This window comes from Anolis carolinensis, unplaced genomic scaffold (genome assembly GCF_035594765.1).
Source record: "Anolis carolinensis isolate JA03-04 unplaced genomic scaffold, rAnoCar3.1.pri scaffold_14, whole genome shotgun sequence".
Lineage (NCBI taxonomy): Eukaryota > Metazoa > Chordata > Lepidosauria > Squamata > Dactyloidae > Anolis > Anolis carolinensis.
In genome coordinates this window covers 886,333-903,184 of record NW_026943825.1, presented here as the reverse complement: position 1 = coordinate 903,184, position 16,852 = coordinate 886,333, and the positions used below count along the sequence as shown (strand labels likewise).

General features: G+C 37.3%; 2 protein-coding genes across 3 annotated transcripts in view; both read right to left on the bottom strand.

Annotated features, from left to right (window-relative positions):
* Positions 1-4,968, bottom strand: part of efemp2 (EGF containing fibulin extracellular matrix protein 2) — a 25,571-nt gene extending 20,603 nt beyond the window's left edge. The window contains exon 1 of one of the 2 annotated variants that reach the window (XM_062964845.1): positions 4,871-4,968. Coding sequence is in view for 1 of the 2 variants with exons in the window: in XM_062964843.1 (XP_062820913.1) it covers positions 2,169-2,193 (25 nt within the window). In the remaining variant the exon portion in view is untranslated. Of the gene's footprint in view, positions 1-2,168; positions 2,301-4,870 lie in introns of those variants that run through there. The other variant, XM_062964843.1, reaches the window with a different exon arrangement.
* On the bottom strand, positions 2,136-16,852 carry fibp (FGF1 intracellular binding protein). Its single transcript, XM_062964848.1, has 10 exons — positions 16,728-16,852; positions 14,072-14,270; positions 12,687-12,813; positions 12,452-12,552; positions 9,939-10,072; positions 9,689-9,797; positions 6,558-6,621; positions 6,348-6,434; positions 4,871-4,968; positions 2,136-2,619 (listed from the first exon to the last, which is right to left on the bottom strand). The coding sequence occupies exons 1-10, from the start codon at positions 16,810-16,812 to the stop codon at positions 2,550-2,552; spliced, it is 1,074 nt and encodes a 357-aa protein (XP_062820918.1). The 5' UTR covers positions 16,813-16,852; the 3' UTR covers positions 2,136-2,549.

Here is a 16,852-nt window from a genome sequence, read left to right as displayed (position 1 = left end):
ATGTAATATTACTAATAATATTACAATATATCAATACAGTACAATATAGTAATTTATTACCAGTATTGTACTATGCTAATACAGTAGAGTCTCACTTATCCAACATAAACAGGCCGGCAGAATGTTGGATAAGCGAATATGTTGGATAATAAAGAGAGATTAAGAAAAAGCCTATTCAACATCAAATTAGGTTATGATTTTACAAATGAAGCACCAAAACTTCATGTTAGACAACAAATTTGACAGAAAAAGTAGTTCAATATGCAGTAATGCTATGTAGTAATTACTGTATTTATGAATTTAGCACCAAAATATCACGATAAATTGAAAACATTGACCACAAAAATGCGTTGGATAATCCAGAACGTTGGATAAGCAAGTGTTGGATAAGTGAGACTCTACTGTACATATAATATTCATAATATTATATTGTAATACCATATAATACTAATAATACAATACAACAATATTAATTATATATTATATTTCGCATGTAATATTACTAATAATATTACAATATATCGATACAGTACAATATAGTAATTTATTACCAGTATTGTACTATGCTAATACAGTAGAGTCTCACTTATCCAACGTTCTGGATTATCCAACGCATTTTTGTAGTCAATGTTTTCAATACATCATGATATTTTGGTGCTAAATTTGTAAATACAGTAATTAATACATAACATTACTGCGTATTGAACTACTTTTTCTGTCAAATTTGTTGTCTAACATGATGTTTTGGTGGTTCATTTGTAAAATCATAACCTAATTTGATGTTTAATAGGCTTTTCCTTAATGCCTCGTTATTATCCAACATATTCGCTTATCCAACATTCTGCCGGCCCGTTTATGTTGGATAAGTGAGACTCTACTGTAATACTAATAATACAATACAATAATATTAATTTTATATTATATTTTACATGTAATATTACTAATAATATTACAATATATCGATACAGTACAATATAGTAATTTATTACCAGTATTGTACTATGCTAATACAGTAGAGTCTCACTTATCCAACACTCGCTTATCCAACGCATTTTTGTAGTCAATGTTTTCAATACATCATGATATTTTGGTGCTAAATTCGTAAATACAGTAATTAATACATAGCATTATTGCATATTGAACTACTTTTTCTGTCAAATTTGTTATATAACATGAAGTTTTGGTGCTTAATTTGTAAAATCATAACCTAATTTGATGTTTAATAGGCTTTTCCCTAACCCCTCCTTATTATCCAACATATTCGCTTATCCAACATTCTGCTGGCCCTTTTATGTTGGATAAGCGAGACTCTACTGTATAATATTGTATGTAAATTTAATTTGTAAGCTGCTCTGAGTCCCCTTCGGGGTGAGAAGGGCGGGATATAAATGTAGCAAATAAATAATCTATATATATAAAAGGGTAATGGCGTTTCGGCCTAGGACAAAACAACAAAACTACACATCCCAGAAACACTAAACTTGGCAGCACAACCCCTCATCTATGCCTCTACGTTCATACAACAAAAAGAAAAGAAAAATAAAGTCCTAATTAGAGGGAGAGGAATAATTGTTTTTATCCAATTGCTGCCAGTTTGAAGGCTAAGCTCTGCCCACTTGGTCTCCTAGCAACCCACTCAGCCCAGGGGACAGGCAGAGTTAGGCCTCACTTAGGACAAAACAACAAAACTACACATCCGAGAAACACTAAACTTAGCAGCACAACCCCTCATCCAGGCCTCTACGTTCATACAACCAAAAGAAAAATAAAGTCCTAATTAGAGGGAGAGGAATAATTGTTTTTATCCAATTGCTGCCAGTTAGAAGGCTAAGCCCCGCCCACTTGGTCTCCTAGCAACCCACTCAGCCCAGGGGACAGGCAGAGTTAGGCCCCACTTAGGCCTCTTCCACACTGCCTATAAAATACAGATTATCTGATTGTAACTGGATTATATGGCAGTGCAGACTCAAGGCTATATAACCCATTTATAATGGACTTAATGTAAGGTAAAACCTTGACCCTTGACCTTAACTACCACCAATTCCTCAAGACTTTATTTCCCAGACCACCAAACTTCGCCACAGCTAGTAAATAAATGAATGAAGGAAGGAAGGAATCGTAAGCCACAAAACGAGTTGGTTTAGGGTCCGGCATCCTTTATTTGTTACCTTGATATCCAGGCATTGATTTCATGGCTCCTTCCCTTCCCACCTTTATCCTCACAACATCCCGGCGAGGGAGGCCAGGGAAGGGCTCTTTTATTTCTCCCAAACAGAAGGAAGCAGAGAAGCGAGGCCTGGGCCAGGAGGGAAGCGAGAGCCTTGAAAGTTGTGTCTTCTACGTACTCTAAGGCCCAGAATCCCACAGCCTCCAGCCAGGATTCGGGGAGTTGTCCTCAAAGGGTAACTTCTGGCACAAGAGCATGAATGACAATGTCCTCCTGCCGCAGGGGAGGCTCAGACGTCTATGGCCCCTCGCATGGGTCTCGCCTCAAAGGCGACAGAGAGTTTAGGAATCCAAAATAAATAACTGGACGTGAAAGACGAGGCTCAGTCGTGGTAGATCTTCAAAAGGCAGGCCTTGAGGGTCCCCATGTAGCGCTCCCACAGGGCCTGGTGCCTGCAAGCAGAGAAGAATCGGGAAGCAAGGTCAGAGAAAAAAGGTTCAGGAAGGAGGAAAGGAGGAAGGAAGGAAGGAAGGAGGGAAATAAGAAAGGAAGGAAAGAATATAATAATAATAATAATAATAATAATAATAATAATAATAATAATAATAATAATAACTGGCTCTGGCTCACGAATGGGACCCTGAAGAAGGAAGGAGACAGAAGGCCTGATCCTTGCAGCCCAGGAGCAAACCATCAGGACAAAGGCAATTCAGGCCAATATCGAAAAATCAGCTGATGACCCAAAATGCAGACTGTGCAAGGAAACCGACGAAACCATGGATCATATCCTCAGCTGCTGTAAGAAAATCGCACAGACAGACTGCAAACAGAGGCACAACTCTGTGGCCCAAATGATTCATTGGAACTTATGCCTCAAGTCCCACCTCCCAGCAGCAAAGAACTGGTGGGATCACAAACCTGCAAAAGTCTTGGAAAATGAGCACGCAAAGAGACTGTGGGACTTCCGAATCCAGACTGACAAAGTTCTGGAACACAACACACCAGACATCACAGTTGTGGAAAAGAAAAAGGTTTGGATCATTGATGTCACCATCCCCAGGTGACAGTCGCATTGACGAAAAACAACAGGAAAAACTCAGCCGCTCTCAGGACCTCAAGATTGAACTGCAAAGACTCTGGCAGAAACCAGTGCAGGTGGTCCCGGTGGTGATGGGCACACTGGGTGCCGTGCCAAAAGATCTCAGCCAGCATTTGGAAACAATAGACATGGACAAAATCACCATCTGCCAACTGAAAAAGGCCACCCTGCTGGGATCTGCACGCATCATCCAAAAATACATCACACAGTCCTAGACACTTGGGAAGTGTTCGACTTGTGATTTTGTGATACGAAACCCAGCATATCTATCTTGTTTGCTGTGTCATACAATAAAATAATAATAATAATAATAATAATAATAATAATAATAATAATAATAATACATCGCACAGTCCTAGACACTTGGGAAGTGTTCGACTTGGGATTTTGTGATACGAAATCCAGCATATCTATCTTGTTTGCTGTGTCATAATAAAATAATAATAATAATAATAATAATAATAATAATAATAATAATAATACATCGCACAGTCCTAGACACTTGGGAAGTGTTCGACTTGGGATTTTGTGATACGAAATCCAGCATGTCTATCTTGTTTGCTGTGTCATACGATAAAATAATAATAAATATAATAATACATCACACAGTCCTAGACACTTGGGAAGGGTTCGACTTGGGATTTTGTGATACGAAATCCAGCATATCTATCTTGTTTGCTGTGTCATAATAAAATTATTATTATTATTATTATTATTATTATTATTATTATTATTATTATTTTATTCTTGTACCCCGCCTCTATCTCCCCACAGGGACTCAGGGCGGCTTACAAATGCAAAACAAGTATACATACACTAGCCGTGCCCGGCCACGCGTTGCTGTGGCAAAGTGGTGGTGGTATTGGTTAAAAATTGTTGTGTAATTTTTATTTGATGTTATTTGTAATTTGTATTAATTTTATTGTAAGTTATATTTTTATTTATTATATTTTATTATTTTCTTGTATTATTTTTATAGTATTTTATTGTATTAATTTTTAGTGTTTTTTATTATTTTTTATTGGGTTGCTAGGAGACCAAGTTGGAGGAGCTTAGCCTTCTAAGTGGCAACAATTGGATAAAAGCAATTATTCCTCTCTCTCTAATTAGGACTTTATTTTTCTTTTCTTTTTGTTGTATCAACCTAGAGGCGTGGATGATGGGTTGTATTGTCAAATTTCGAGGTTGGGGGGCCTGTAGTTTTGTTGTTTTGTGGGTCGCCGTGATGCCATCACTCTTTTATATATATAGATTGGGTTACTAGGAGACCAAGTGGGCGGAGCTTAGCCTTCTAACTGGCAGCCATTGGATAAAAGTAATTATTTCTCTCTCTCTAATTAGGACTTTATTTTTCTTTTCTTTTTGTTGTATCAACCTAGAGGCGTGGATGATGGGTTGTGTTGTCAAATTTCGAGGTTGGGGGGCCTGTAGTTTTGTTGTTTTGTGGGTTGCCGTGATGCCATCACTCTTTTATATATATAGATAAGGAAGGAAGGAAGGAAGGAAGGAAGGAAGGAAGGAAGGAAGGAAGGAAGGAAATGAGAGCTGGTGCCTCTGAGAATGGGAAGGAGACCACGGGAGCCTGGCCGCAGCCCCCGACCCACCTGAATGCGTCCAGGGTGTGGGCACAGGCCGTGTATTGCGTCAGGAAGAGGCGCACGTCGTTCGGGCTCCACTTGTCCGACCGGAAGGGCTCCACAAACTGAAGAAGAAAAATAAAATAAAGGTGGGGGGGCATCAAAGTGGAGGCAAGACACCCCTCAAGTCAAGGAGAAGGTGTGACGCCAACAGGAAACTGAAAGTTACCTGGCAAGGCCAAGAGCCCAAACACTGTTTCCATCCTAAATATCTCCGTGTCGCCTTAAAACTACAGACAATGCAGTCGCTGTTGCCCATTTTTGGACAAACATTCTTTAACAGCTTGTGTTCCTTTTATTTTTATCAGTTTAATACTTATTTATTTACTAGCTGTGCCCGGCCACGCATTGCTGTGTTGTTGTCTGGTGGTGTTGGTGAGAAATGGTTGAGGTCGTGGTGGTATTGAATGTCTGTTGTGTGGTTGTCTTTATGTTTAGTATGCACACTGAAGTGGATTATATGGCAGTGTAGAGTCAAGATAATCCAGTTCAAAGCAGACAATATAAGATTCTAAATGGGTTATATAGCTGTGTGGAAGGGCCTTGAGTCTACACTGCCATAAAATCCAGTGCAAATTAGATAATCTGTGGAAGAGACCTAAGTGAGGCCTAACTCTGCCTGTGCCCTGGGCTGACTGGGTTGCTAGGAGACCAAGTGGGCAGAGCTTAGCCTTCAAACTGGCAGCAATTGGATAAAAATTATTATTCCTCTCCCTGTAATTAGGACTTTATTTTTCTTTTCTTTTTGTTGTATCAACCTAGAGCCGTGGGTGATGGGTTGTGTTGTCAAATTTCGAGGTTGGGGGGGCCTGTAGTTTTGTTGCTTTGTCCGCTGCCCTGATGCCATCACTCTTTTATATATATAGATTTACAGTATTTATATTCCGCCCTTCTTTCTCACCCCGAAGGGGACTCAGGGCGGATTACAATGAACACATATAAGGCAAACATTCAATGCCAACAGACAAACAACATTCAGTTTTAGACAGACACAGAGGCATTTTTAACATCTTTCCAGCTTCACGATTCCGGCCACAGGGGGAGCTGTTGCTTCACCGTCCATTGGTGGCTGTTCTTCCTCATTCCTTTCCTCGTGAGCAGTTTTATGGTGTTGTAGATTAGTTAAATTAGCCTCCCGCATAAAGCGTACCTACATTTTCCCTACTTGACAGATGCAACTGTCTTTCGGGGCTGCTAGGTCAACAGCAAGCCGGGGCTATATATATATATATATATATATATATTTAATGGTCGGAGGCTTAACCCGACCTGGGCTTTGAACTCATGACCTCTCGGTCAGTAGTGATTTATAGCAGCTGGTTACTAGCCAGCTGCGCCACAGCCCGGCCCAAATAAAAAAGGGGAGGGGGGGACAGTACTTTGGTGTCGCCCCCCCCCCCCCCGGGGTTCAAAATGGCCCCACCAGCGATGGGAGACGGCTCACCTTCTCGACCAGGTCCACAAAAAAGTCCCGGACGTCTTTGCTGTGGGTGAGCTTGGAAGCGATGTTGATGAGGGACCGGGAGAGGTTCTGGAAAGGAGAGCCGTGGAGAAGAGCGGGTCAGAGAAGGGGCCTTCCAACTCCATCGCTCCCTCCCAGGCAGGGGATTATGGGATGCAAGGGGGTGCTTGCGATGGGGATTGCACTGCACACCTTAAAATTGGCTTCCATCTCACCAAACACCGAGATCTTTCCCCGCAACGACGTACACACCAAGCTAGGCAAAAAAGAAAAAAATAAAGAGGTTGGAAAGATACCATTTTCCTCAAAAAACATAGAACGAGGATCTGGATCTACCAAACAGGGTGGAGAACCAAAGGCCTTCCAAAAATTATCGGACTCCCATTATCCTTATCCTTATAATAATAATAATAATAATAATAATAATAATAATAATAACAGGAAAAACTCAGCCGCTATCAGGACCTCACGATTGAACGACAAAGACTCTGACAGAAACCAATTCAGGTGGTCCCAGTGGTGATGGGCACACTGGGTGCCGTGCCAAAAGATCTCAGCCGGCATTTGGAAACAATAGACATTGACAAAATCATGATCTGCCAACTGCAAAAGGCCACCCTACTGGGATCTGCACGCATCATCCGAAAATACATCACACAGTCCTAGACACTTGGGAAGTGTTCGACTTGTGGTTTTGTGATACGAAATCCAGCATGTCTATCTTGTTTGCTATGACATAATAATAATAATAATAATAATAATAATAATAATAATAAAGATCTCAGCCGGCATTTGGAAACAATAGACATTGACAAAATCACCATCTGCCAACTGCAAAAGGCCACCCTACTGGGATCTGCACACATCATCAGAAAATACATCACACAGTCCTAGACACTTGGGAAGTGTTCGACTTGTGGTTTTGCGAAACGAAATCCAGCATATCTATCTTGTTTGCTGTGTCATACAACGTTGTTGTGTTGATAATAATAATAATAATAATAGATACATAGCCACTTTGAGTCTCTTTCAGGAGATATAAAGCAGAATATATAATAAAATAATAATAATAATAATAATAATAATAATAATAATAATAATACATCACACAGTCCTAGACACTTGGGAAGTGTTTGACTTGTGATTTTGTGATACGAAATCCAGCATATCTATCTTGTTTGCTATATCATACAATAATAATAATAATAATAATAATAATAATAATAATAATAATAATAAATCACACAGTCCTAGACACTTGGGAAGTGTTCGACCTGTGATTTTGTGATACGAAATCCAGCATGTCTATCTTGTTTGCTATGTCATAATAAAATAATAATAATAATAATAATAATAATAATACAAAATACATCACACAGTCCTAGACACTTGGGAAGTGTTCGACTTGTGGTTTTGTGATATGAAATCCAGCATGTCTATCTTGTTTGCTATGTCATAATAAAATAATAATAATAATAATAATAATAATAATACAAAATACATCACACAGTCCTAGACACTTGGGAAGTGTTCGACCTGTGATTTTGTGATACGAAATCCAGCATGTCTATCTTGTTTGCTATGTCATAATAAAATAATAATAATAATAATAATAATAATAATACAAAATACATCACACAGTCCTAGACACTTGGGAAGTGTTCGACTTGTGGTTTTGTGATACGAAATCCAGCATGTCTATCTTGTTTGCTATGTCATAATAAAATAATAATAATAATAATAATAATAATAATAATAATAATACAAAATACATCACACAGTCCTAGACACTTGGGAAGTGTTCGACTTGTGGTTTTGTGATATGAAATCCAGCATGTCTATCTTGTTTGCTATGTCATAATAAAATAATAATAATAATAATAATAATAATAATAATACAAAATACATCACACAGTCCTAGACACTTGGGAAGTGTTCGACTTGTGATTTTGTGATACGAAATCCAGCATGTCTATTTTGTTTGCTGTGTCATTATAAAATAATAATAATTTTATTTTTATACCCTGCCCCATCTCCCTGTGGGGACTCGGGGCGGCTCACATCAACCAGCATAATTTACAAAAACAACAGCATAAATATGATGCACAATATAACAATAATATAATAATAATAAACTTTATTTATACCCCGCCACCATCTCCCCAATGGGGACTCGGGGCGGCTGACATGGGGCCATGCCCAGAACAATACAATATAACAAAATATAATAGAACAACAAGTCATAACACATTAAACAACACAATAAAAGAAAATATACACAACATTTAACAAGACCAAAAGAACAATAAAACCAAGGGCAGTTTTATTATTATTATTTATTTTATTATTATTATATACAAATAATAATAATAATAAAACATGGTAAGACAATAAAACAGGAGTTGATACAGCGGCAATAATACCAATCAACCACCAAGTACAATTCAGTCGACTTCATTGGTGGGGGGGAACTGCACAGCAATATAAAAATAGCATCATCAGTTAAAATACCCAAATAAAAGGGAGCTAATCAATTATCCTTGGAGAGGGCGGCCAAGCTCCCACTTTGTTAGCTTTTAGGAAAGACCTGAAAACATGGCTCTTCCGCTGTGCTTTTGGTGAGTAACTTCTGTTATATATTTCTGTGTTACTCCCCCCAAACATCTATCCACTAAACTGCCCCACTCTCATATGTCCCTGTACACATTGGAGTAATAATAATAATAATAATAATAATAATAATAATAATAATAATAATAAAACTTTATTTATACCCCGCCACCATCTCCCCAATGGGGACTCGGGGCGGCTCACATGGGGCCATGCCCAGAGCAATACAACATGATAAAATATAGAAACAACATATCATAACACCATTTAAAATACAATAAATAATAATAAACAGAACATCAAGAAATCAAAAAAAAAAAACAATAAAGCAAGGGCAGGCCGCTTGAACACAGAGATAAAACCCGGAGTGAGAGGGAGTACCCCTCTGTCCTTCACACTCCGGGTTTTATCTTTGTGTTCATGCGGCCTGCTCTTGTTTGACTGTTTCTTGATTTCTTGATGTGATGTTTATTATTATGTATTGTACTATTTTTAATTATGTTATGATATGCTGTTTTATATTTTATTATATTGTATTGCTTTGGGCATGGCCCCATGTTAGCCGCCCTGAGTCCCCGCTGGGGAGATGGTGGCGGGGTATAAATAAAGTTTTATTATTTTTATTATTATTATTAAGGACCGGCAGGGATGGGAAGTGAAGTCCAGCCCCGTTATTCCGGCCGGTCTCTCCCGTGCCGGTGGCCCGGACGTACCTCTTGTGCAGGTCTAACAAGTCCTTGTCGGTGACCAGGATCTTCAGCTCTTTCAGGCCTTGCAGAAACTCCTTATCGAGGTCGACATCCATATCGTCCACATTGCTATCTGCCAAGAGAAGACAACAGGATCAGAATAATAATAATAATAAATAAACACTCTGTGGAGAGCGCCAGGGCATTCCGTGGGCTTCTGAGGCTGCCCGATGTAGCCAGGAATGATTATTTCATAGAATCGCGTTGATCTTACCCACAGCTCCCAAGGTCCAGTTCTGGATCATCTGTTCCGCACAGAAGGAGAAATCCTCAAAGGTCAGGTACTGCAGCTTCTTTTTGCCCGTCTCAAAGCGACTGTTGGCAAAGAAGACGATGGCCGCGTAATCCCTATCAGGACATCGTTAATGAATTAATTAGCGTCTTGGAGAAAAAGATTTAAAGGCACTTATAAGTTACTAGCTGTGCCCGGCCACGCGTTGCTGTGGCAAAGTGGTGGTGGTATTGGTTAAAAATTGTTGTGTAATTTTTATTTGACGTTATTTGCTTTTTTATTAATTTTATTGTAAGTTATATTTTTATTATATTTTATTATTTTCTTGTATTATTTTTAGTTATTTTCTGTTATTATAGTATTTTATTGTATCAATTTTTTAGTGTTTTTTATTATTTTTTATTGGGTTGCTAGGAGACCAAGTTGGAGGAGCTTAGCCTTCTAACTGGCAGCCATTGGATAAAAGCAATTATTCCTCTCTCTCAAATTAGGACTTTATTTTTCTTTTCTTTTTGTTGTATCAACCTAGAGGCGTGGATGATGGGTTGTGTTGTCAAATTTCGAGGTTGGGGGGCCTGTAGTTTTGTGGGTCGCCGTGATGCCATCACTCTTTTATATATATAGATGCTTTTCTTTGGGGCCTATATGACCACACCACTAACAGAAACTAACTAACAAAGAAATCAAGGAAGAACGGACAAAAGCAGGTGAACATTAAGAAAACAAATATAAGGACCATAGATGGCTTACATAAATTGAAAGGACGTGAAGAATTGAAATACTGTATATACTCGAGTATAAGCCGACCCAAATATAAGCCAAGGCACCTAATTTTACTACCAAAAAAACTGGGAAAACATTGACTCCAGTATAAGCCAAGAGCGGTAAAACTCAGAAATAAAAATAGATAATAATAAAATTACATTTTTGAATATTTACATAAAACTGTAATTTAAGATAACACTGTCCAACTCTGATTAAATCATTATTCTCAACTTCTTCAGTGTAAATGTGCTTATGTATCCTAATAATAATAATAATAATGTAAAATAATAAATGTAATAATAGAATAAATACAGTAAAATAATAAATGCAATAACAATAATGTGAGCCGCCCCGAGTCCCCGTGGGGAGATGGTGGCGGGGGTATAAATAAAGTCTTATTATTATTATTATTATTATTATTATTATTATTATTATTATTATTAGAACGAAATAATAAATGTATTATTATTATTAATAATAATAATAGATTAAAATGAATGGAATAGTAGCAATAATAACAAGAGTAAAATGATAAATGTAATAATAATAATAATAATAATAATAATAAGTAGAGTAAAATAATAAATGTAACAATGCCAATAATAATAGAGGAAAATAATAAATGTACCATATATACTCAAGTATAAGCCGACCCGCATATAAGCCAACCAGGACCCTCACCTGAGTATAAGCCAAACGGGGCTTTTTCAGTTCTAAAAAAGAGCTGAAAACCCCGGCTTATACTCGAGTATATACAGTATATTTATTATTTAATAATAATATTTAATTATTATTATTTAATGCGATAATGATAAAAGTATATGATACCTAGAATGATCATTTAATATTTAATAACAATAATCATAATCATTTTATTAGTTCCAACAAACGTCTAACTGCATTCCTTAGCAAACTAGGAGATCATGGTTTGTTTGTGTTGATAAAGTCTGTGTGCAACAGGCCAGAATTCATGAGTTGTGGCCACTTTAATAATAATAATAATAATAATAATAATAATAATAAAACTTTATTTATACCCCGCCACCATCTCCCTGCGGGGACTCGGGGCGGCTTACATGGGGCAGAGGCCCAAACAACATAGGACAAAATATAGGCAACATAATACAAATCACACTATAAAAAGATAAAACAGTAATACAATATATTTATTATTTACAGTATTTATATTCCGCCCTTCTTTCTCACCCCGAAGGGGACTCAGGGCGAATTACAATGAACACATATATGGCAAACATTAAATGCCAACAGACAGACAACATATATAGACAGACACAGAGGCATTTAACATATTTTTCCAGATTCACGATTCCGGCCACAGGGGGAGCTGTTGCTTCACCGTCCACTAGTGGCTGTACTTCCTCATTCCTTTCCTCGTGTTTTGCTGGCAGTTTTATGATGTTGTAAATTAGTTAAATTAGCCTCCTGCATAAAGCGTACTTAAATTTCCCTAATTGACAGATGCAACTGTCTTTCGGGGATGCAAAGGTCAACAGCAAGCAAAGCTATTTAATGGTCGGGGGCTTAACCCGACCCAGGCTTCGAACTCATGACCTCTCGGTCAGTAGTGATTTATTGCAGCTGGTTACTAGCCAGCTGTGCCACAGCCCGGCCCAATATATCAATTAAAACAAAAATACAGGATAAAAAATTGCATTTAAAACACATAAATAGTAAAATTGTAATAAAGCTACCCCCCACTGACCCCTCACCTGGCCAGCCGGTCTGAGAGCAAGAAGTGCTGCTGGATGTTTTCCACCAGTGACCCCCGGAGCTCTTCGACTGCCTTGAAGACCCTCTTGAAATTGTCAAACTGGAACAAAACGGAACGGAAACTGTCACAGCCAGTCTGTTATAGCCCTCCTGATTCCCAACCCTTTGCTCTACCTCGTAGGGTTGTTGTGAGGCTAAACCGAGGAGCAGAGGCTTCATGTTGGGAGAGCGTACCTGCCGGCGGCAGCTCTTGAGGGTCACGCCGGTCTTGACGCTGATGTCGTCCAGGTCTTTCTTGGTGCCTTTGGAGAGTTTCTTGCCCAAAACCTCCCGCACGAAGGCCTCGTCGAAGGCATAGTACCTGCAGCCGGGAGAAGGGAAGCAAGGAGACCGAGAGGCAGCTCATTGGAGGGAAAAAGCTGAAGACCTGGCTTGGGCACCACGCATTTGGCATATAAGCCAACCATATATATATGAGTGTGTGAGTTTATATATATATATTTATATATACAATATAACTTACAATAATATATAATAAATATAACATATTGTATATACATATAATATTCATATTATATTGTAATACGATATACTAATAATACAATATTAATTATATATTATATTTTACATGTAATATTACTAATAATATTACAATATATGGATACAGTACAATATAGTAATTTATTGACAAGTATTGTACTATGCTAATAATATAATGTTGTATGTAAATTTAATTTGTAAGCCGCTCTGAGTCCCCTTCGGGGTGAGAAGGACTGTATTACATTTTACATGTAATATTACTAATAATATTACAATATATTGATACAGTACAATATAGTAGTTTATTACCAGTATTGTACTATTCTAATATAATATTGTATGTAAATTTAAATTGTAAGCCGCTCTGAGTCCCCTTCGGGGTGAGAAGGACTGTATTACATTTTACATGTAATATTACTAATAATATTACAATATATGGATACAGTACAATATAGTAATTTATTGACAAGTATTGTACTATGCTAATAATATAATGTTGTATGTAAATTTAATTTGTAAGCCACTCTGAGTCCCCTTCGGGGTGAGAAGGACTGTATTACATTTTACATGTAATATTACTAATAATATTACAATATATGGATACAGTACAATATAGTAATTTATTGACAAGTATTGTACTATGCTAATAATATAATGTTGTATGTAAATTTAATTTGTAAGCCGCTCTGAGTCCCCTTCGGGGTGAGAAGGACTGTATTACATTTTACATGTAATATTACTAATAATATTACAATATATTGATACAGTACAATATAGTAATTTATTGACAAGTATTGTACTATGCTAATAATATAATGTTGTATGTAAATTTAAATTGTAAGCCGCTCTGAGTCCCCTTCGGGGTGAGAAAAAAGGGCGGCATATAAATGTAGCAAATAAATAATAAATAAACCAGGACCCTCACCCGAGTATAAGCCGAGGGGGGCTTTTTCAGTCTTAAAAAAAGGGCTGAAAAACTAGGCTTATACTTGAGTATATACAGTATTCTCAGTTTGGAGTGGGTGAACTACAGTTCCCTCCCCGGCCCAGTGCCCCTTTCCGAGGCCACTTCACCCTACCTCTCAATCAGCATGGTCTGGCGATAGGGAGGGATCTGGAAGAGCAGCTGGTTGAGCAGCTTGGGGGGCGAGTGCAGGAGCCGCTCCAGCATGTAGAAGGTGCGGTAGTGGTCCATGGTGTCGCTCTGGAGCACGTCCACCGTGGCCCCCGTCTGCTCCAGGATCCCGCTCCGCAGGCGGAGACCCACCGCATCGTTCACTACGGGAAAGCAACACTTTGGGGGCACGTCTAGGGCTACTCTGCTCATTGGCTCAAAATGTACCTCTAAAAATCATACCATCCTGTCTCCTGTCCCATCGGCTGGCAGCCCCTCCCACCAAGGAATAACTGCCACCCTGGGACCAGAGTGAAGAACCGGGGGGCCCGGAAGACATCATACCAACCTGAGAGCCAGGAAAATGGTTCCATCTTGTCTCCTGTGCCATAGCAACAGGCTATGCTAATTTTACATACGCATCTATATATATAAAAGAGTGATGGCATCACGGCAGCGGACAAAACAACAAAAGTAAACACCCCACAACCTCGAAAATTGACATCACAACCCCTCACCCATGCCTCTAGGTTGATACAACAAAAAGAAAAGAAAAATAAATTCCTAATTAGAGGGAGAGGAATAATTGTTTTTATCCCATTGCTGCCAGTTAGAAGGCTAAGCTCCGCCCACTTGGTCTCCTAGCAACCCACTCAGCCCAGTGTTAATAAAATAATGATAAAAAAATAAATACAAATAATACAATAAAAAATTATGAAAAACACTAAAATAATTAATACAATAAAATACTATAACAAAATGACTAAAAATAATACAACAAAATAATAAAATATAATAAATAAAAAAGATAAGTGACAGTAAAATTAATTTAAAAAAATACAAATAACGTCAAATAAAAATTCCACAACAAGTTTTAACCGATACCACCACCACTTTGCCACAGCAACGCGTGGCCGGGCACAGCTAGTATATATATAATTTATAAATATATAATATATTGTATATACTTATAACATTGATAATAATATTACAATGTAATACAATATTATATGAATAATAATATAATATACTAATATAGTAGTCTCTCACTAATCCAAGCCTCGCTTATCCAAGCCTCTGGATAATCCAAGCCATTATTGTACTCAATGTTTTCAATATATCGTGATATTTTGGTGCTAAATTCATAAATACAGTAATTACAACATAACATTACTGCGTATTGAACTACTTTTTCTTTCAAATTTGTTGTATAACATGAAGTTTTGGTGCTTAATTTGTAAAATCATAACCTAATTTGATGTTTAATAGGCTTTTCCTTAATCCCTTCTTATTATCCAAGATATTCGCTTATCCAAGCTTCTGCAGGCCCGTTTAGCTTGGATAAGTGAGACTCTACTGTATTAATTATATATTATATATTAAATGTAATCTTTATTTATTTATTTACTACATTTATATGCCGCCCTTCTCACCCCAAAGAGGACTCGGAGCGGCTTACAAATTACATTCACATACAATACATTATATTATTAGCATAGTGCAATACTAGCATTAAATTACTATAATGTACTATATCATACTATATCATTACATTGTAATATTACTAGTAATATTACATTTAATATATAATATATAATTAATATTATTAAATGGTATTATTATCAGTATATCATAATACATTATAATATTATCAGTAGTATATGTATACACAATATATTATACTATTATATATTATTATACATTAAGTTGTATATAATATATATATATATATATATATATATATATATATATATATAAACATGCTATGCCAATTATACACACACACACATATATATGTATGTGTGTGTATATATATATAAACACACATATATAACTAGCATAGCATGTTACTGGAGGGAAAGGCCTCCAACTGATGCCAAAGGAGACAAGATGGAACTGTCTAATAATACTAATAATATTACCATATAATGATATAGTGCAATATAGTAATTTAATGCTTATATTAATATATATTTAATGCTAAAAACATGGGCTCTTCCGATGTGCTTTCGGAGAGTAACTGTTACACACTTTTTGTTACTCCCCCCATCATCTATCCTCCAGACTGTTTGCTATTTTATGTCTCTGCTCCCCGTGGTTTTATTCTTATCTTTTTCTCACCCCAGGTTTTAACTGAGTGTTCATGCGGCCCGCCCTGTTATATTGCTTTTTTGATTTTGTGTTGTACTGTACATGATTATTTTTGTATTGTTGTAATTGTATTATGATAGGTTGTTTTTATATTTTGCTATATTGTATTATTCTGTGCATGGCCCCATGTAAGCCGCCCCGAGTCCCCGTTGGGGAGATGGTGGCGGGATATAAATAAAGTTTTATTATTATAATTATTATTATTATATTGTGCTATGCTAATAATATATTGTATGTTCATTTGATTTGTAAGCCGCTCTGAGTCCCCTCCGGGGTGAGAAGAGCGGGATATAAATGTAGTAAATAAATAAACAAAAATAAATCAAGTGACGAAAAGAAAGAATGTATTTCGTCGATTCTATATATTGCATATCTTGCTTTGGACTGCAGTTCCCAAGCAACGTATGGCCACAGTTAGAGATTGTGTTCAACCCCAAAACAAAGAAAAGACCCATGTCTTTCCGTCTCACCAGAATATCCATCCAGCCAGAGCTGGTAGACCTCCTCATCGATGAGCGTGGTGTTCCCCACAAAGATGTCCAGGTTGCTGGCCATGCTGCCTTGGGGCTCCAGACGGTGAAGATGGAAAAAGAAG

Coding starts and splice junctions, on each gene's coding strand:
- fibp (XM_062964848.1), bottom strand. CDS start 16,812: ATGGCCAGCAACCTGGACATCTTTGTGGGGAACACCACGCTCATCGAT. Junction 10,073..12,451: donor CTCTCAGACCGGCTGGCCAG/GTGAGGGGTCAG, acceptor ATGTCCTGATAG/GGATTACGCGGCCATCGTCT. Junction 9,798..9,938: donor CTGGACCTTGGGAGCTGTGG/GTAAGATCAACG, acceptor TTCTCTTGGCAG/ATAGCAATGTGGACGATATG.